The 22,118-nt window shown below is 44.2% G+C and overlaps 1 protein-coding gene across 2 annotated transcripts in view; it reads left to right on the top strand.

Moving 5' to 3' along the window:
• Window positions 1-16,240, top strand: part of ZNF74 (zinc finger protein 74) — a 20,571-nt gene extending 4,331 nt beyond the window's left edge. Inside the window, exons 3-5 of one of the 2 annotated variants that reach the window (XM_008577526.1) lie at window positions 1,954-2,080; window positions 2,608-2,703; window positions 14,164-16,240. In XM_008577526.1, coding sequence (XP_008575748.1) covers window positions 1,954-2,080; window positions 2,608-2,703; window positions 14,164-15,815 — 1,875 coding nt within the window. In that variant the 3' untranslated portion in view covers window positions 15,816-16,240. Of the gene's footprint in view, window positions 1-1,953; window positions 2,081-2,604; window positions 2,704-14,163 lie in introns of both variants that reach the window. The other variant, XM_008577525.1, reaches the window with a different exon arrangement.
• The last annotated feature ends 5,878 nt before the right edge of the window (window positions 16,241-22,118 follow it).

Here is a 22,118-nt window from a genome sequence, read left to right as displayed (position 1 = left end):
GGATCGCAACCCTCAGTGTTGCCCCCGTACCGGACCGGGGACCGGCAACGGGATCGCAACCCTCGGCGTTGCTCCCACGCCTCGCTCAACCAGTGAGCGGGAACCGGTCTGTTTGTGGGATCCGAACCCTCGGGCAGGAGCGCCACCGCGCTTCCCAAGCGGCGCACTATCCAGTGCGCCACCGGGCCGGCCCCTAACATCCTTATTGCAAAAATGACTCTTACAAATGAAGTAGAAAAATGTAAGCAGGAATTTGATGAAGGACATGAGCAGATAAGTCACACACCCCAAAGAAACACACGTTAACAAGTACATTCTAGGATCTGGTTGTGAGTGGGGGCGGGGCTGGCCCAGCCCTCCTCTCAGGACCCCCAGGGGGGGCATCGAACTGGCTCCATTCTGGGTTCTGGCTGATGGCAGGGGCAGAGCTGAGCCCACAGTCCGGGTCTCTCAGGACCCACGGGCAGGTGTGGGGCTGGCTCTGTTGCTGGCTGGCAGTGGGGGCTTGTATGATTTAAATTGTTTCAAACTTACTAAGACTTATTGTATTTCCCAGAGTGTGGTTTATCCTGATAAATGTTCTGTGTACACTTGAAAAAAATATGTATTTTGCTTTTGTTGGGGTAGCATTGTGTAAATATCAAGTCAATTTGAATGATGGTGTTATTCAGTTCTATCAGTCTTTGCTTTGTGTATTTTAAAGCCATTAATAGGTGTGTCTATATTTAGGATTGTTATGAGCTCTTAATGAGTTGACCCCTTAATTATTATGTAATGTCTGGGCCGAGCCCGTGGTGCACTCAGGAGAGTGCAGCGCTGGGAGCACAGTGGTGCTCCCGCCGCGTGTTCGGATCCTATATGGGGGTGGCCGGTGCGTTCACTGGCTGAGCACGGTGTGGGCAACACCAAGCCAAGGGTTGTGATCCCCTTACCGGTCACAAAAAAAGGACCAAAAAAAAAAATTATTATGTAATGTCTGTCTATCTCTCATGATATTCATTGCTCTGAAATCTACTTTGTCTGATATTAATATAGCGACTTCAGCTTTCTTTTGAGTAGTGTTTGCAGGGTATAGCTTTTTTCATCCTTTTGGTTTTAACCTGTCTTTGTCTTTGTATTTAAAGTGAATTTCTGTAGCTGCTGTATGTTGTAGTTTCATTTTTATTCATTTTTATTCAGTTCAAAATAGTTTCTAATTTCCCTTGTGATTTCTTCTTCATCTGCTTTTTCATTATCTTCATCTTACTTTTTTATTCAATTTTACAATCTCCAGCTTTTAATTGGAGTGTTTGTATCATTCAATTTAATGTAATTATTAATATGGTTGGATTTACCTCTGCCATTTTGCTATTTATTTTCTGTATGTCTCGTGTCCTATTTGTTTCTCTGTTCCTCCCTTTGTGCCTTTTTTTGAGGTAAACAAATGATAAGTACAAGGTTTCCTTTCTTAGAGTGTAATAATGTTTTCCAGTCTGGGGTTGGATCCTTTTGCAATAGTGAGTTTTGAAAAGAGTTGCTGGGTTCTTTGTACTATTCTTTCAAGTTTTGTAAGTTTGAAATTCTTGACCCCAGGAAGCATAGCATTTCACCCAGGACACATTATGGTAGTCACGTGCAGACCCGAGGCCCCACCACACAAACACACACGCACGCATGCGCACCAGCATGCTGAGTTGCCGGGGCACAGGGGTGTCCATTCAGCTGCACTTTCCCAGTCCAGAAGGCTTGGTCAGGGGCAGGTGCATGCTGATCCCTAGCCTCCCTCCCTGCCCCTGGTCTCTAATCAGCTGTGGTCCGTGTGTATAGAACAAACCTTCTATGCTTGGGAGACAGTCGCCTGACGTTAACCCTTTACTCATAAGGTCTTAATCAGTCTGTGGCTGCCTTGGAACTTGGACACAGAACCACTCCTGTCCTAGGTGAATGAGAATGAGAATGTGCATGTCGTTTCAGGAATCAGTGACTTTCAAGGATGTGGCTGTGGACTTCACCCAGGAGGAGTGGGGCCAGCTGGACTCCCCTCAGAGGGCCCTGTACCGGGATGTGATGCTGGAAAACTACCAGAACCTTCTCGCCCTTGGTAAGACAGTTCCCCAAGGCTGGACATTTGCTGTCTCTAGTCTTCTACCTAGTAGATATTGCTGAGGATCCCTTCGTCAGCTTTGGTGTCAGGCACGACATGACACAGGAAACATGGCGTCTGCCTTGGAACACTGTTAGGGAGTCAGGGAGGAAGGACACTCAGCTGCACCAGAAGTCCTCACTGTGCGGCGTGGTCACCAGCAGCATCCTTATTTGGAGTTACAACTGGCCCACGGGCAGGTAGTGGGGGGGCATGGAGAGGAGGGAGGACTGCTGTCTGGGGGAAGGTGGGCTGAAGGAGAGCTGGAGCACAGCCTGCCCTGGAGCTGTCCTCGTGCATCACAGGGAGAGTGTGGTGGGGTCTTCAGAGCATGCACTGTGATTTGGGGTCCACGTCTGAGAACCCTCACCCAGAGGGCCTCCTGTTCCTGGGTCATGGTGTACACTTCACAGTGCCTTGTGATTGCTCTGGGGACCAGAGAGCCACAGCACACCTAGCCACGCCACTTTTTCCCCCACCAGCAGGGCCTCCTGTCCACAAGCCAGACGTGATCTCCCATCTGGAACGCGGTGAGGAGCCTTGGCGGGTGCAGAGAGAAGTCCCCAGAGGGGCTTGTCCAGGTGAGCAGGTGGAAGGTACCTGTCCTCTCGGTACCCCTGTCCCACCCCCCAACCTCCTCCTGTAGTATCCCTGTCTCAGCTCCCATTTGCTTTCCACCATCCCACTCCCTTGGCTCCATTTGTGCCTTCTCAGGCCCTGCTAGACCCTCCTTCAACACATATTGAGCACCTTCCCTCCCCTCCTTCAACACGTATTGAACATCAACTGTGTGCCAGAGCCTGTGTGAAAAATACAACAGTGAACAAGACCGGCCAAAATGTCTTCCTTCTAACTGGGGGTAGGGAGACAAGTAATATCTGCATGTATAGAAATATTTAACAAGTGGCGTTGTTAGAGGGGACAGGGAGTGTGTGGGGAATTGGGGTCAGGGCTTTGCTCACTGAGAAGAGGGGGCGGGGAGAAGTGAGGAAACAGAGGGAGGCAGCAGCTGTCAGGGTCAGGGTCAGGGTCACCAAGGACCGGCCACGACAAAGGTGCTGGCCCTCTGCCAAGTGAAAGGGGAACCAGGGACAGGTCCTGAGCAGAACATGGTCTCAGTTTCTTTTCAACATTTTCTTTTTTGTGGACTTCTGAGTTGGTTAATAAATAAGTAAATTAAATAATTTCAACTTAATTTGGTGGCCAGTGAATCCTGAGTGTTAGGGATCTGGAAATCTTGAGGAATATCTGTTTTGTGGGACAAGCAGGCAGCAAACAGGTCAAGTCCGGTGGGGCGGGGGGGCCCCTGCCACTGAGCACATCCCTCTCCTGCTCCTCCACGCCCCAACCCACCGTGGCGGCCACACCCAACTTCCTGGACCTTGTTTCTCGCTTCAGCTTCTGCTGCCTTCTCCGTCCTCTTTACCAAAATTAAATTTTTAGAAAGCGAATATGCTTGTCTGGTTAATATATGTTTATTTTGAAAATTAGGATAATACAAAGAAGTACTGAAATCCGCCCAGAGGTAACCAGTGTTTGATTTCACTGTATTTCCTCATGGTTGTTCCTCTGTATCTGGATCGGCATTTTTTAAACATCCTTGGAAACCCAGCGAGCAGTGTGGAATCTCACTTTCTTCCTCACCAGGCCGTGGTGAGCATCGTCACGGGCCTTTTACTGATTGTACACTACCTCGGCACATGAATGTGCCATGTCATTCGTCAGCTCCCTACTGCTGCCAAACCTGCTTTTTTCTGACCTTGGCCCTGTCTCTCTTTGCTCTGTGCACCTTCCATAGACTCTCACCACCTGCTTGGGGTCAGCATCGTCACCTGCACTGTAGTGACGCAGGCTGTTGCCTTCCAAGCTGTAGCCCCGTGTCACTAACAGTAGGATGGGCCTCTGCCTGTGTGTCCCACTCAGTGGGTCTGAAACCAGACTCAAGTCTCCCCTGAGCTGACCCTTCCTCTTCCTGTCCCTGTTTTTGTAAAAGATACCATCCAGCTTCTACCACACAGGCCTGGGTGTCTGCGGAGGTTTCCCCCTCTCCTGCCACCTCCAGTCAACAGAAAGGAACACAATCAATTTTAGCTTCTAAATATTTCTTGAATCTGCCACTTCTTGTTCATTCTCACAGCCATGGTGCTAGTCTGATGTTACTATTTTTCTCCCAGATTATTCAAATGGCCTTCTTAACTGGTCTGTTGCTGACCAGCTCTGCCCCAACCTCCTTACACGGCAGTGGAGCCATCTTTAAGGCGCATGTAACAGTCACATCAGCCCTGTGTAAAGTCTTCCTTCCCCAGCTGCCCTGTGTGCCAGGCACCTGGCTGCCCTGTGTGCCGGGTCACCCGTCCTTGCCAGGGCCACCTCTGGGCCTTCCCCCTCTGCAGGTCTCATCCTCATCTTCCTGGCTGTCACTCTGAACTTCTGTATGCTCTGATCCCTCTCCACCTGTCTACCTACAGTCCATCTGCCCAGACTCAGTTCCCCTTGCCCAGCCCCTCCATGCAGATCCAGGCTCCCACCCAGCACTGCAGAGCCACCCTGCCCATGGCACTAGACTGCTCTCCTTAAGCTGTTAGGAAAGATAGAATTAGAAATAAAATCTCCTGCCAGCCCAGAAGACTTCTCCACAGAGATAGAAGAAAAAACTTTTTTTATTGGCAGCTGGCCGGTACAGGGATTGAACCCTGGACGCCTCTTTAACCAACTGAGCTGATCTGCCAGCCCAGAAAACCTTTTGTGTTATTGAAAAAGCATTTAACCAGATGCAGTGTGCACAGGCCATCTGCTAAAGAGGTTGCAGATGGAAAGAATCCTCCCCTTTTACAGAGCCAGACAGATCCAGCCCATCACAGTACACACATCAGCTGTCTTCCTCCAAGGGAAAAATGCAACATCTTGTATATTTTTGACAAGCAGGAGGTTACATCTTGGACCAAACTCCCACAGAGACAGATAGACAGGATGCATGCCACTCTCCCCCATGTTCACATCTCGCGGGGTGGCTCCAAGAAAGACATTCTGGAATACAAATCTGGGAGGAGGCTTATTTAGCTTCTAAGAAGATTAACATGCATCTCAAATAGAGAAAGTCTTTGCAATTCCAGGTCCTAAAGGAAATGCTGAAGAGGGGTGGGGTAGGGGTAGTCCTTTTTTCCCTTTTGACACCAGGGACAATTTTTTTTTTTTTTCAAAAGATGACCAGTCAGGGGATCTTAACCCTTGACTTGGTGTTGTCAGCACTACAGTCTCCCAAGTGAGCCATGGGCCAGCCCTACAATTTTTAATTTAATTATTTCTTTATTTTTAAAATAATAAGAACAATGATACCGTTTATTACAAACATAAATTTATCAACACTTAATTCTTTTTTTTTTTTTTTTTGTCTTTTGTCTTTTTTCCGTGTCCGGCAACGGATCACAACCCGGGACCGGCAACGGGATCGCAACCCTTGGTGTTGCTCCCGTGCCTCGCTCAGCCAGTGAGCGGGAGCCAGTCTGTATGTGGGATCCGAACCCTCGGACGGGAGCGCCACCGCGCTTCCCAAGCGGCGCACTATCCAGTGCGCCACCAGGCCGGCCCATCAACACTTAATTCTTGATGTCCACGTTGATTAGTGGATTTAAGCATTTTCAATTCTTACTGCCTTTATTTAAATAATTTTCAGATACTATCCATTTGAGTCTCGAGTCTCAAGTACAGAGGGATTTTTTTTTTATTTCTGCAGTTGTTTTTTTTACTTGAGAAATAATTGATTATAAATGTTTCAGAGGTACAGAGCTGTATATTTGTGTACAATATGTGATGACCAAATCAGGAGAATTGGCATGTTCATCATTACAAAATGTAATCATTCTTGTGTCCGTTAACCAATTTTGCGCTAATCGTCCTCCTCCTCCCGCTTTCCCACCTCTAGTAACCACAGTCCTGCTCTTTCCTTCTGAAAGTTCAATGTATTATTGTGATCCTTTTTTCTTTCTTTCCTTCTTTCCTTCCTTCCTTCCTTTTCTTTCTTCCTTTCTTTCCTCCCACTTCTGAGTGAGGAAATGCAGTATTTCTCTTTCTGTGCCTGCCTTACTTCATTTAACATAATTTTCTCCAAGCTCATCCATGTTGCAGCAAATGGCAGAATTTCATGCTTTTTCATGGCTGAGGAGCATTCTGTTTTGTATATATACCACATTTTCTTTATTCAGTCGTCCATTGAGGGACATTTAGGTTGGTTCCAACTCTTGGCTATTGTAAATATAGCTGCAATAAACATGGGAGTGCAGGTGTCCCTTCAACATGATGATTTCCTTTCCTTTGGGTATATACCCAGTAGTGGGATTGCTGGGTCATATGGAAGTTCTATCTGTAGTTGTGTCTGAGAAATCTCCATACTATTTCCATAGTGGTTGTACTGATTTATAGTCCCACCAGCAGTGTAGGAGTGTTCCTTTCTCTCCACACCCTCACCAGCATTTGTTATTCTCTGTCTTTTTTATAATAGCCAGTCTGACTGGATTGATGTGATATCTCAGTGTGGTTTTGATTTGAATTTCACTGATGACTAGTGATGCTGAGCATTTTTTCATGTACTTGTTGGCCATTTGTATGTTTTCCTTTGAAAAATGTCTATTCAGCTCCTTTGCCCATTTTTTAGTAAGAATATTTGGTTTTTTACTGTTAAGTTGTCTGAGTTCCTTGTATATCCTAGATACTAATCCCTTGTCAGATATATAGTTTGCAAATATTTTATCCTCACTCTGTATGTTGTTTTTTCACTCTGTTGATTGTTTCTTTTCTTTTTCTTTCTTTTTTTTTTTTTTAAAGATGACTGGTAAGGGGATCTCAACCCTTGGCTTGGTCCCCTCAGCACCACGCTCAGCCAGTGAGCTAACCAGCCATCCCTATATAGGATCCGAACCCATGGCCTTGGTGTTATCAGCACCGCACTCTCCCGAGTGAGCCACGGGCCGGCCTTGTTGATTGTTTCTTTTGCTGTGCACAAGCTTTGTAGCTTGATGTCATCCTATTTGATTATTTTTTCTTTTGTTGCCTGTGCTTTGGGGGTCTTATTCATAAAGTCTTTGTCCAGTCCTACATCCTGAAGTGCTTCCCCTATGTTTCCTTCTAGGAGTTTTATATTTTCAGGTCTTATATTTAAATCTTTAATCTATTTTGAATTGATTTTGTATATGGTGAGAGGAACAGGTCTAGTTTCATTCCTCTACACATGGGTATCCAGTTTTCCCAGCACCATTTACTGAAGAGGCTGTCCTTTCCCCATTGTATGTTCTTGGTGCTTTCTTGAAGATCAGCTGGCTGTAAATACATGATTGATTTCTGGGATCTCTATTCTGTATTGTTGGTCTTTGTGTCTGTTTTTATGCCAGTACCATGCTGTTTTGGTTACTGTAGCTTTGTAGTATAATTTGAAGTCAGGTAGTATAATGCCTCCAGCTTTATTTATTTATTTTTTTGCTCATGATTGCTGTGGCTGTTTGGGGTCTTTTGCTGTTCCATATGAATATTAGGATTGTTTTTTCTGTTCTGTGAAGAATGTCATTGGTATTTTAATGGGGATCTCATTGAATCTGCAGATCACTTTGGGAAATAAGGACATTGACACAACATTAATTCTAATCCATGAACATGGGATGTCTTTCCATCTTTTTGTGTCCTCTTTAATTTCTTTCAGCAGTGATTTGTAGTTCTCATTGTAGAGATCTTTTATATCCTTAGTTAAATTTATTCCTAGGTATTTTGTTTTTTTGGTATCTCTTGTAAATGGGCTTGCTTTATTTATTTCTTTTTATGCTAGCTCAGTATTGGAGTAGTAAAATGCTACTGATTTTTATACATTGATTTTGTATCCTGCAACTTTACTGAATTTATTTATCAAGTCCAAGAGTTTTTGATAGAGTCTTTAGGTTTTTCTATACATAGGATGATGTCATCTGCAAACAGGGACAGTTTGACTTTGTCTTTTCCAGTTTGGATGCCCTTTATTTCTTTCTCTTGCCTGATTGCTCTGGCTAGTACTTCCAATACTATGTTAAATGTGAGTGGTGAGAGTGGACATATTTGTCCTGTTCCTGTTCTTTTTTTTTTTTTTTTTTTTTTTTTTTTTTTTTTTTTTGTCTTTTTTCGTGTCCGGCAACGGATCGCAACCCTCAGTGTCGCACCCGTACCGGACCGGGACCAGCAACGGGATCGCAACCCTTGGTGTTGCGCCCGCACCTCACTCAGCCAGTGAGCGGGAACCGGTCTGTATGTGGGATCCGAACCCTCGGCGGGAGCACCACCATGCTCCCAAGCGGCGCACTGTAGCAGTGCGCCACCGGGCCGGCCCATCCTGTTCCTGTTCTTAAAGGAAAAGCTTTCAGCTTTTCCCCATTCAGGATGATATTGGTGGTGGGTTTGTCATATATGAGTTTTATCATGTTGAGATACTTTCTTTCTATACCTAATTTGTTGAGTGTCTTTATCATGAAGGGATGTTGAATTTTATCAAATGCTTTTTCTGCATCTATTGAGATAATCATGGTTTTTGTCCTTGATTTTGTTGATGTGTTGTATCACACTGATTGATTTGTGTATGTTGAACCATCCTTGAATCCCTGGAATGAATCCCACTTGATCATGATGTGTAATCTTTTTGATGTGCTGCTGTCTTCTGTTTGCTAATATTTTGTTGAGGATTTGTAAATCTGTGTTCATAAGGATATTAACTGGCCTATAATTTTCTTTTTTTATTGCTTATCTTTGTCTAGTCTTGGTACCAGGGTAATGCTAGCCTCATAGAATGAATTTGGGAGAATGGCCTGTATTTCAATTTTTTGGAATAATTTGAAAGGATTGGTATTAATTCTTCTTTAAAGGTTTGGTATAATTCAGCAGTGAAGCCATCTGGTCCTGAGCTTTTCTTTGTTGGGAGACTACTGATTACTGCTACAGTCTCATTGTTTGTTATTGGTTGGTTCAGGTTTTCTATTTCTTCTTGGTTCAGTCTTGGTAGTGTTGTATGTGTTCAGAAATTTATGCATTTCCTCCAGATTTTTAAGTTTGCTGGCATATACTTGTTCATAATAGTCTCTAATGATGCTTTGTATTTCTGTGGATTTAGTTGTAATGTCTCCTTTTTCATTTCTGATTTTTGTTATTTGGGTTTTCTCTCTTTTTTTAGTTAGTCTAACTAATGGTTTCTCTATTTTGTTTATTTTCTCAAAACACCAAATTTTTGTTTTGTTGAAATTTTGTATTATTTCTTTGGTCTCTATTTCATTTAGTTCTGCTATGATCTTAATTAATTTTTTCCATCTACTAATTTGGGGATTGGATTGTTCTTGTTTTTCTAGTTCTATGAGGTATAACATTAGGTTGTTTATCTGAAGTCTTTCTATTCTTTTGATGTGAGTATTTATTGCAATAAACTTCCCTCTTAGTACTGCTTTTGCAGTATCCCATAGGTTTTGGTAAGATGTGTCTTTATTTGTTAGTTTCAAGAAATTTTTTGATTTCCTATTTAATTTCTTCTTTGACACACAGGTCATTCAGGAGCATGTTGTTTAATTTCCATGTATTTGTATAGTTTCTGAAGTTGCACTTGATATTGAGTTCTAGTATTATTCCATTGTGGTCTGAAAAGATACTTGAAATGATTCTAGTTTTTTAAAATTTGTTGAGACTTGGTTTGTGACCTAACATGTGATCTATCCTGGAGAATGTTCTATGTGCTGATGAGAAGAATGTATATTCTGCAGTTGTTGGGTGAAATGTTCTATACATGTTTACCAAGTCCAGTTGGCCCAAATTGTAGTTTAAATCCTTTGTTTCTTTGTTGATTTGTTGCCTAGTTTACCTGTCATGTTGAGCAAGGGGTGTTGAGGTCCCAAACTATTATTGTATTGGGGTCTATCTCTCTCTTTATGTCTAATAGTGTTTGCTTTATACATCTGGGTGCTCTGATGTTGGGTGTGTACATATTTATGATTGTTATATCTTCTTGCTGGATAGATCCCTTTATCATTATATAATGGCCTTTTTTGTTCTTATAGTTTTTGGCTTAAAGTCTGTTTTACCCAATATAAGAATAGCTACTCTTGCTAATTTTTGGCTTCTATTTGTGTGGTATATCTATTTCCATTCCTTCACTATTAGTCTGTGTGCATCTTTACAGGTGAGTTTCTTGCAGGCAGCATATAGTTGGGTCTAGTGTTTTAATCAATTCAGCCAGTCTATGTCTTTTGAGTGGGGAGTTCAATCTATTTACTTTTAGGGTTGTTGTTGAAAGGTATTATTGGGCATTATATTGATTTTCATATGAGTGTTTTAAATGTCTTTTTTTCCTTTTTATTGTTTGTCTTTGGTGTTTGTTGTTTTTTTGAGGTGGTAAGATATAGTTCCTTTCTTTTTCTCATTTGTGTAGCTGCTCTATCACTGGGTTTTGTTCTTTCTCATGCATTTGTGGTGGTGATTATCATTTTTTGGATTCCAGTTGCAGGACTCCCTTGAGGATTTCTTGTAGAGCTGGTCATATGGTGGCAAACTCCTGCAGTTTTTGTTGTCTGGGAAATACACAATTTGTCCTTCATTTCTGAAGGATAGCCTTGCTGGGTATAGTATTCTTGGTTGGCAGTTTTTTCTTTTAGTACTTTGAATACATCATCCTATTCTTTTCTGGCCTGTAGGTTTCCACTGAAAAATCATCTGCTAGTCTGATGGGGACTCCTTTATAGGTGACTTGACCCTTTTCTCTTGCTGTTTTTAAGATTCTCTGTTTGTCTTTGACTTTGGACCGTTTGACTACAATGTGTCTCTGAAGAGGACCTTTTTGGATTGAATCTGTGTGGGGATCTTTGAGCCTTTTGGATCTAAAAGTCCATATCTATCCCAATATCTGGGAAGTTTTCTGCTATAATTTCATTAAATAAGTTTTCAGTGCTTTTTCCTTTCTCCTACCCTTGTGGGACACCCATGATTCACATGTTTGTATACTTAAGTTTGTCTGATAGCTCTTGTAGATTTTCTTCATGTTTTAAAATTCTTTATTCTTTTTTTTTTGTCCTCCTTAGTTATTTTTAAAAACAATGTCTTCAAGATCAGAAATTCTTTCTTCTTCTTGCTCTAGCCTACTGCTTAAGCTCTCAGTTGAGGTTTTAATATTATTGAATGAATCCTTCAGTTCCAGAAGTTCTGCTACATTCTTTTTTTTTTTTTTTTTTGTCTTTTGTCTTTTTTCCGTGTCCGGCAATGGATCGCAACCCTCAGTGTCACCCCCGTGCCGGACCGGGGACCGGCAACGGGATTGCAAGCCTCGGTGTTGCTCCCGCGCCTCGCTCAGCCAGTGAGCGGGAACCGGTCTGTATGTGGGATCCGAACCCTCGGACGGGAGCGCCGCCGCACTTCCCAAGCGGCGCACTATCCAGTGCGCCACCGGGCCGGCCCTACATTCTTTTTAAAGAATTTCTTTTTCTTAATTTTCTTCTTCATATCCTGTATAGTTTTTCTCATTTCATTGTGTCATCTATCTGAATCTTCTTGTATCTCATTCAGTTTCCTTAAGATTGTTGTTTGGAATTACTTTTCAGTCATTTCAAATGTTTCCTATTTTGGGGGGTCTGGTACTTGAGAATTATTGCATTTCTTTGGTGGTGTCATATTTTCTTGTTTTTTCATATTTCTAGTATCCCTACGTTGATGTCTGATCATCTGGTGAATTGTTGCTTTTTCTCTTACTCTGCAGTGGCTTTTGAGGAAAGGGACTCCCTCCTGTAGATGCGTTTTATATTAACAATTGGATAGGGCGTTTTAGTTTTGGTTCCAAGTAGATGCAGTAGTGTAGTCTCTGTGTGGTTAGTTTAACCATATTCAGTGTCAAAGTTGTCTGTGAGTGCCATCATGGACTAGGCACTGGGACACTCAGTGATTCCTTGCAGAAGTGAGTGACACTGTGTTGGGTCATCAAGGATGTAGGTGAGATCTTGAGTTCTCAAGAGAAGCATCTGGGTGTCCTGTCACTCCTTGGCTGAGGTGAATGATGTTGGGTGGACTTGTGGGCACCCTGGCTAGTGTCTCATTACCCAGGTGCACTGGAGTGTACTGAAGCTCCTTAACTTGAATGGATGACCCTGGGATGGGTTTCTCTTTCCTCTTCCCTGTAGGCAGAGGCTTCTCCTGGGTCCTCACTTCTCCCTCTGTCCTCCTGCCTGTTAAAATGCAGAAACACCTGGATCTGGGTCATGTGGCACCCAGGCTGGGCATTGGTGGGGAGCAGAACAGACTGCTATGTGGGGGAGAGGGGTAGCAGTGGTGGCAGTGCTCTGGGGCTAGCAGCAGTGATGGTGGTGGCTGCCAGGTCATGGTTTCCTCTGTTGTTTGGGTGCTGGACTGCCCAGGGCAGAACTGCTGAACTGTGTTTCAGCAAGTGGGCAAGGCCACTAGGCATGGCTGCAGTGAGGGGGCCCATCTAGCTGCTTCTTGTGTGGTGGGTGGGGCCACTAGGCAGGCCTACAGTGAAGTGACCCCAGCAGCTTCTGGGTGGTGGGCAGGGCTGCTATGCAGGCCTGCAGTGAAGTAATCCATCAGCCTCTTCTGGTGGTGGGCGGGGCCACTATGCAGTGAATTGACCCATCCAACTGCTTCTGGGAGGTGGGTGGGACTTCTAGGAAACCCTGCATTGAAGGGGCTGGTGCAGCCATTTCTGGGACTGTTGGCAAGGCTGCTAGTTGGGACTGTTCAGGATAGGGACTGCCTGATTCCTTCTTTGGAAGGGGTGGATGCAGTATATTTCCACTGGCCTGATGACATATTTGTTAGGGTAGAGAACTGTGAGCTGTTTTTCTGGCTTGGGGGCTCAGGTGCACGCAACTCAGTCAGCTGGTGGGGCTAAAGGTTGGGGGAGGAATGGGGTGTGGTCTGCCTGAGAAGGGTCTGCCTATCTGATCTCTAGCTGGGGACATGGGGTTGCATCAGTTCGGCAGGACTAGGGTTGGCTTCCTAGACTGCAGAACAGAGTCACAGCTGCTATGAAACTGGGCTTCAAGTTACTGGGATCAGGATGTTATGGCCTCTCCTGTGAGTGCACTGAGTGGAGGGCAGGACCTTAAGGCTGGGAAAGCACCATGGCTACTGGCCCCTGGGCAGGGCATGTTCCCATAACAGCTCCTGTTTTAAGATGGTGCTGTCCTGCATTGGCTTGGGTCCCGAGGGTGGGTGATGCACCATATATGCTAGAGTTCTAGAGTGATGCAGTATGTGTATTCTAGGGCAGTCCCCATACTTGGCTCCAGGCTTGTCCCACCAAAGAATCTGCAGGCTTCTTTGGTGAGGATGGGTGTTGGTGTGGGTCCTCTGCCTACCTTTTAATCACAAAATTCTTCCTACACTGATCCCAGTGTCAGAGACATGGTGGGTGAGGCCCTGTGCCTCTCTGTCCTCTGTATGCCACCATAGTGGGTTTTTGTGCTCCATGGTAATCTCACCAGTCTCCTGCTTCACTCTGCACTCTCCCACTGATGCTCTGGTCAATATTTAACTGTTAGTTGTTCTGGTCCTTTTCTGTGGGAAGAACACACCGTGGGCACCTCTAGTCTGCCATCTTGCCCTTCGCAGAGAGATCTAATTATTTCTTTAGACTTGTGTTTGCCCTGTGTTTACATCCAGCACCTGACATGGTTTTGACACAGAAGTCAATGAGTTGATATTTCAATCATGAATCGTATCCTGATCGCCAGACCCCCTGAGCTTTGTCCCTTTTGTGGCTGCTCTTTTTGGGATTCCCATGGCTTCCCTGACTCATCTCACTGGGTCTTTGCATTCCCTGGAGCTCCTTACCCTTTCTTCCTCCTCTTCCCTTCTTGTGTCTTGCTTACATTTCTCATCCTGTGCTCTTCTTCGTCTCTCTACCTTTATGCCTTCAAGATCTTTGGCTTTGTTGGTTTCTAATCTCTTCTCTGTGCTTATCTGCATCTTGGGTCAGCTCTCACATCTGAATTCCTGGGCCACACTTCCACCTGTTCACAGAAAATTCCATTTTCAATTTTTTACAGAATGGGAGCCTAGGCCTGAGATGAAGGAGTCCTCTCAACAGCAGGATGCTTGCAAAGAAGAACCGTACCAGGAGCCAGTCATGGAGCAGCCAATGAGGCCCAGCCTCCACAGTGCCGGCCTTGGCAAGGCATGGGCTTGGGAGAACCAGGCAGATACTCTGTGGGGAAGCGAGGCTGCCCTCTGGAAGCCCCCTGGGGACATCTCCATGGAGGAGAAGTGTAGTGGATACATCCAGTCTGAGGAGGATTTCCCCCTCAGGTGTGTCCTCTTTGCCCAGCAAAGTATTCCTACAGGAGGACACTGCCCTGGCATACGCATAAATGATGTCCAGTCTACTGAGGGTATAACCAAAGACCACCAGAGAATGTGCACAGGGGAAAACTCTTTCAACTCAAGTGAGCCTAGAAAATACCCACACATGCACAGGCAGCGGGGAGCGGGTGCTGCGGAGGGTCTGTTTGTGTGTGGCGAATGTGGAAAGGCCTTCCACCAGAGCTCATCCCTCACATTGCACCGGCGCTGGCACACTCGGGAGAAGGCTTACAAATGCAGCGAGTGTGGCAAAGCCTTCACATGGAGCACCAACCTCATTGAGCACCAGCGGATCCACACCGGTGAGAAGCCCTTTTTCTGCAGTGAGTGCGGGAAAGCATTCAGCTGCCACTCATCCCTCAATGTGCACCACCGAATTCACACCGGTGAGAGGCCCTACAAGTGTAGTGCCTGCGAGAAGGCCTTCAGCTGCAGCTCACTGCTCAACATGCACCTCAGAGTTCACACCGGGGAGAAGCCCTACAAGTGCAGTGAGTGTGGGAAGGCCTTCAACCAGCGGACGCACCTGACCCGGCACCACAGGATCCACACTGGCGAGAAGCCTTACAAATGTAACGAGTGTGGCAAGGCCTTCACCTGCCACTCATCCCTCACCGTGCATGAGAAGATCCACAATGGAGACAAGCCATTCAAGTGCACCGAATGTGAGAAGGCCTTCAATAACCGCTCACGCCTCACTCTCCATCAGAGGATTCACACGGGAGAGAAGCCCTTCAAGTGCACTGACTGTGGGAAAGGCTTCAGTTGCCATTCATACCTCATCGTGCACCAGAGGATTCACAGCGGGGAGAAGCCCTTCAAGTGCAACGAATGTGGGAAAGCCTTCAGCTCCCACTCCTACCTCATCGTGCACCAGAGGATCCACACTGGAGAGAAGCCCTTTGATTGCAGCAAGTGCTGGAAAGCCTTCAGCTGCCATTCGTCCCTCATTGTGCACCAGAGGATTCACACTGGGGAGAAGCCCTACAAATGCAATGAGTGTGGCAAAGCCTTCAGCCAAAATCATTGTCTTATTAAACATCAGAAAATTCATTCCGGGGAGAAATCGTTTAAATGTAATGAATGTGGTGAGATGTTCAACTGGAGTTCACACCTTGTCGAACACCAGAGACTGCACAGTGAAGAGAAGCCCTTTGCCATCCAGTTCAACAAACACTTGCTGAGCACCTATTATGTGCCCAGCAGTCTTCTGGGGGCGGGGGACACCAGGGTGAGTGATGTGGACCCAATAAATGCACTGGATGTGGCAAAGCTCTTGTGTGTGGTTCAGCCCCCACCCACCAGGAATTTCCCCCTGGGGAGCAAACCTGGCAATTAAGGTGGTGAATGTGCTTTTGGTCGCAGTGGCCACTTTCTGAGCTACCCAACAAGTAAGGCACTGTCATTTCCTCTTGGCTCATAGATTCAGACTGCTTGTTCCTCCAGATGCATGAGCCTTGCCTATTGCCCAGTTCAGATCTATGTGCCAGGTCGCCTCCTTTAGTTAGGATTAGCCTAGGAGATACAGTCTAGGAGAAGAGAGTTGAGGGCCATTTGAGGAAGTCCTGCTGTTCTGTTCTCCTTGATGGGTCTGGAGGTCATTGACAAGGCGAATAGCTCTTTCCTGCAGATAAAAAGAAGTCATGGCAACTGCTGTGTGCTCAGATGGGCTCCAGATGTGATTTTAATCAGGGATTTCCTCTGTAAACTGTTATGTTCATAATAATAATAATAATAACAATAAAACAAGAATTATGAACAATATTACTTTCCAGTGAACGTTATTATATTCCAGGATGGGAGAATAATCTTTAATGATGGGCATTTAGAAATAAGCAAATTTCCTGGACTTGTCTCACATAAGTAGCTCTGCAGAGTCATCTGTTAGTGACAGCTTAGTCAGGAGTGTCACCACAGCAGTAACAGCATGGCCCAGCATCGTGTTGCCACGTCCTGATATGCCAACATCACACCTTCCCATTTAGTCCCTGGTGGGAAATTGGGAACACCCAGGTGGGTGGCCAGGCACAGCCTCAGATGATGTGTCTGGAAGCTGGCCTTCACTGACTGGTGTTGGGTGGGGCCAGGCACCCCAGACTCGTGAGGCTGCCCTGCAGGACCTCTCCTTACACTGTGAAGCTGGGGTCACCAGCTCAGCTCAGAGGAAGGCCCCTCCACAGAGTCTGCTGGAGAAGAGAGCCACAGCCCCAGGGGGATAGTTGACTCTGAGGTGGTCCCATGTGGGCCTGTTGTACAAACCCTGGGAATGGCAGCCCTTCCCCAGCCCAGTGCTCGCCACAGAGGTAGGAAGACAGTGTCAATCAGGAATTAGTGTTATTTCTTAATGTGTTCAATTCCTCCACATTTTTACAAGAATAAATTTCAAGATCTTTGTTAACAAGATTTGTTATAATAATTGCCATTTGTTAAACTGTTTTTTTTTTTTTTCCTTTTTGTCTTTTTTACTGACCAGTAACGGGACCGCAACCCTCGGTATCGCGCCCGTACCGGGGACCAGCAACAGGATCACAACCCTCGGTGTTGCGCCCACACCGCGCTCAACCAGTGAGCGGGAACCGGTCTCCACATGGGATCCGAACCCTCGGCGGGAGCGCCTCCGCACTCCCAGGTGGCGCACTCTCCAGTGTGCCACCGGGCCGGCCCGAATTAGTGTTATTTCTTAGTCCTAAGAGTTAGCTGCCTTCTCGGTGATTACACTTTACATTTGTATAGCATGCTATAATTCATGAAATGCTTTCAGTATACTTTTTAGATTACAGAGGCAAAATAAGCACATTTCAGAAAAGGTGGACTTAAAAATGACGTGCCCATAATTCTTAATAAAACTGCATTTTGCACTTTGGTACATTACCTTCTGCTTTTTCATACTGCAGTTTTACATTACTTTAGACATAGTATATAGGGCTGGCTGGTTAGCTTGGTTAGAGCACAGCCTTATAACCCCAAGGTCATGAGTTCGGATCCCCATACTGGCTAGCTGCCAAAAATAAATAACAAAAGCATAGCTTTAAAATAAATAAATAAATATAGTGTGTAAATCTATCTTTTTTTTAGATGCATGGTAGAATTTTTTTTCCAAGTAACTGAACTGTCCTTATAGTTACAGTTCTAAATGGAGGCACAGTATTGTGTCTTGTCTATTCAATATCCTTTTGTTGCATGTTGAAGTTAATTTTCATGTTTTTCACCATCATAAATCATTGTTCATTGAGCACCTTTTTGCAAAATACTTCTTTGGTGTTTTCTTAGAGTAGATTTCTAAAGGTGAAAATTTTGAGATAAAGGAAATGAACATCTTAAGGAATTATTTTAGTATATTTTTAGTTGTGTGTTTACAAAGTGATACAGTTTCATTATTAAGAAATCTATCATTAATATTGATCAGGTAGGAGAGTCTCCTGCTTGCCCATCTCCCAGAGACAGGACGGTCAGAAGTGGGGTGTCATTTTTCAGTACACGGTGATGACATGCAAATGATCCTTGGCCTGCGTTGCTCTGTGGCTTTCCTCAAGAGTGCATCTGCTGGCATTTCATAATACGGTCCCCAGGGCCACATCGTGACAGCCTGTGGGCCTCTTCCTCTGTGACAAACAGTTACATTTTACAACTGCATTGAAAAAGACAAATATAATCTAGACTTGATTCGTTATCATATTCATTTTTCTTCTTATTTTGAAAGAAATTAAAATATTTTTGTGGGCCCTGGATACTATGCCTACTTCTTGCCTTGCAGTGCTTTTAACTTAATAAGCTGAAAGTGGCATCTTATTTTACTTCATACCTTTGATAAATAATGAGGTTCAACATTGGACATGTTTTTATTGATGGTCTTCTCAAAAAATATTTGAATATACCCTTTGTCCCTCTTTCCATTGGTGTCTTGATGTTTTTTATTTTAGTCACATATAAACAACTTTTTCCCTAAGTATATGAGTCATACATGTATATTGAAGGAATTTGAAAAAACCCTACAAAATTATAAGAATAAAAATGACTCTTAAGTATCAGTTCATGGATCACAACTTGGACATAAGCACTGTTAACACTTAGATGCATTTCTTTCCTGTCTTTTTCTTTTCTTTTTTTTTCTTTTTTTTCTTTTTTTTTTGTCTTTTTCCATGTCCGGCAACGGTTCGCAACCCTCAGTATCGCCCCCGTACCGGACCGGGACCGGCAACGGGATCGCAACCCTCAGTGTTGCCCCCGTGCCTCGCTCAGCCAGTGAGCGGGAACCGGTCTGTATGTGGGATCCGAACCCTTGACGGGAGTGCCGCCGCACTTCCCAAGCGGCGCACTAGCACAGTGCGCCACCGGGCCAGCCCCTTTCCTGTCTTTTTCTATGCATGTATATATATGCTTTTTTCAAAAAAACAAAATTAGATTTATACTCCATGTGTTATTTTTATCCTTTTCCATTTAACATTTCAAGATGAGCATTTTCCATGTGATAAAATGTTTTTCAAAAACATTATTGATGGCTACGTCATTTTCTCTTATACTTGGATCATGACTTATCTGTTCCTTTACTGTTGAACGTCAAGATTGTTTGTACCTATAAATAACTCTTGAACATACGGCTCTGTGCCCATCTTTGATTATTTCCTCAGAATAAGTTCTGAGAAGTGCAATGACCTGGTGGAGGCCATGAACATTGCAAGGTTGTTGACATTTCTAGGTGGAACACGGCATGCCGTCCTAGTTTGTATCTCACCATTGGCTCTGAAAGTGCCAGTGTCTCCACACCCTGGCCAGCACTTGGTCTTGTCACCTTGCTTTTTACATTTGCCATTTTGATGCATTAAGAATGTTATTTGTCCATGGCTGGTTGACTGTTTTTCTCTCCATATAAATGGTCTATTCCTGTCTTTTGTCCACTATTCTATTTGATTATATATGTGTGTGTGTGTGTGTGTGTGTGTGTGTGTATACCCTTGGCATGTACATTTTCTTACAGCATTTTTAATGTACAGTGGCTTTATAATTCTGTCTAATAGGTCTATTAGATTTTTTTCTGTATCGTTTCCCTTGGCTCTTAAGTCCTTTTTGGTTCTATATTTTAAATTTAACTTTTAAATCATTCTTGAGTTGGGTTCCTCACTGTTCCATAGAGCTATCTATTCTATTATTGTAGCTTCATCATTTACTTTAAATTTGGTATTACCAAGGCCACATTTTTAGAAGGTCTTTAAAAAGTCTTTATCTCTTTTTCCAAGTAACCTAGGAATCATTTTCTCAGAACTCACCCTTCATTCCCCTGCATATCTCATTGCAATTTTGATTAGAATTCACTAATATTTTGTGAAGAATTAATATAGTTCTATATAATATTGTCTTCACATCAAAGAACATAGTAAATAACTGTTCATTCAAATCTACCTCTAACCATCAGAAAAGTATTATCACTTCACATGTGTTCTTACATTCATTCTTAAGTTCATTTTAACTTTGTGAGGTTTGTAATTGGGTTTTCCTTATAAGATATATAGGAAAACTATTGATTGTAGGTTTTTTATATATTTTTTTTAGTTTTAATTTTTTATATATATATTTATTTTATATCTAGCAACTTTACCAAGTTATTCTAGAAGGTCTCTAACACTAGTTTATCAGTTTATTGGGCTTTCTAGGTAAACAGTCATATTACCTGGAATTAAAAAGCTTGCCTCTCCTTTTCAAATAGATAAACTTTTATTTCTTTTCTTTTTAAAATTCAGTGTTGTCTAGCACTGCTAGAGCAATACTCAATGTTGTTGGTAGTAGTCATCTATGGCAGATTCTGTTTGGGGTGGGAGACCAATGTGTCCACCTCAAAACACTTTGCCTTCTAAGATGCCATTGCAACCAGGTGGCCACATGGCCCGGTTCTGACCAGTGAAGCTCAAGTGAAAGTCTCCTAGAGACTTCGGGGAAAGTCTTTGCTTTCCTTCTTTTTTTTTTTGTCTTTTGTCTTTTTCCGTGTCCGGCAACGGATCGCAACCCTCAGTGTTGCCCCCGCACCGGACCGGGGACCGGCAACAGGATCGCACCCCTCGGCGCTGCTCCCGCACCTCGCTCAGCCAGTGAGCGGGAACCGGTCTGTATGTGGAATCTGAACCCTCGGGCGGGAGCGCCGCCGCGCTTCCCAAGCGGCGCACTTATCCAGTGTGCCACTGGGCCGGCCCTTTTTTTTTTTTTTAAAAGATGACCGGTAAGGGGATCTTAACCCTTGACTTGGTGTTGTCAGCACCATGCTCAGCCAGTGAGCTAACCGGCCATCCCTATATGGGATCCGAACCCATGGCCTTGGCGTTATCAGCACCGCACTCACCCGAGTGAGCCACGGGCCGGCCCAGTCTTTGCTTTCCTAATAGGAGAACTGTTCCTTCCTCTTTCCCTTCTCTTTCCTGCCTGGGATGTGGATGTAATGCCCGAGATGTATTAGCCATCCTACATCCGTGAGACAACTGAGGACAAAAGCCAAACACTAAATGTAGTGGAATGGAAGAACTGAAGGATCCTAGGCCTTTTAAGAAATTTTTGATCTGCTGTTTCAGTCACAGACATTCAACTTCTTGAATTCTTGTTATGTTAAAAGATATCAACCACTAAGTCCATTTGTTATTGCTCACACTTGCTCACTGGAGCATTTGTGTCTTTCTCCTTACTTGAAGGGAGACAGATCTAGTATTTCAGTAGTAGGTGAAATGCCAACTGTTTATCAAGTTTATGAACTCTCTTATTGTCCTAGTTTGCAAAGACCTCAAAAACTCAACTGGATGCTGAATTTTACCAAACTTCTTAGCATATCTCCAAACTGATTGTATGAGTTTCCTTCCTTGTAATGGAGATTTCATTGGATATGTTAAAAGATTTTACAACATTTCTTTGCATCATTGGAATAAACTCCATTTAGCAGTGGCTCATTAATATTTACTATATGTGGACTCACTTTTCTAGTTTGGTATGTGACAGGCAGAACTGTCCAAAAGCGAACCCAAGATTTCCCTCTGGTTTTGCCTGGAAATAAACCACCAGCAGGAGGGGCTGACCCCAAGCTCAACTCTACACAGTTGGCTGAGCTCCACTGATACAATTGTTCTCCTCCTTGCTTAAAAAAGTGAGTGAATGAGGCGTGATCTCCTCCAGAATATGGTGTGTGGCTGCACAGGAATCCATAAAAGACCCTACCTAATGTATGGGGTGTAGGCAAGGAGATGCACCAGACGCTCCCACTTTTTAGATGATGGACTAGGACTAACTTAATTTTATGAGTTACTAAAATGACAAACGTTTATTGTCTTTGTGTATAATAAGCCATTTCCACTTTGAAAAATGAAATACAGTGTCCATAGTTGTCCCTGCGGCAGTGCTCCAGAATGACACCACTTTTCCTGTCCTGACCAAAGCCATGACTTAATTGGCAAAAGCAGGGAGGAAGGCCTGGGAACAGACATCTTGTCTCAGCCAAGACTTCCTCAAGCTGCTGTGGCTGGATTGCAAACTACATTCCAAGCCAGTTTGCCTCCAGGCAGGTGACATCATAGGGAGCTACAGGTAGAGGCTGGAAGGTGGCCGGAAGGCAAAGGGGATTGCTTCTTGTGTCCAGCTTCCCCCAAGCAGCAGAGCGCAGAGTGGCCTTCCT

The sequence above is a fragment of the Galeopterus variegatus genome, unplaced genomic scaffold (genome assembly GCF_000696425.1).
Source record: "Galeopterus variegatus unplaced genomic scaffold, G_variegatus-3.0.2 Scaffold1527, whole genome shotgun sequence".
In the NCBI taxonomy this organism is placed as follows: domain Eukaryota; kingdom Metazoa; phylum Chordata; class Mammalia; order Dermoptera; family Cynocephalidae; genus Galeopterus; species Galeopterus variegatus.
Note: the sequence above shows the minus strand (reverse complement) of the source record. Positions and strands in the feature narration are given on the sequence as shown.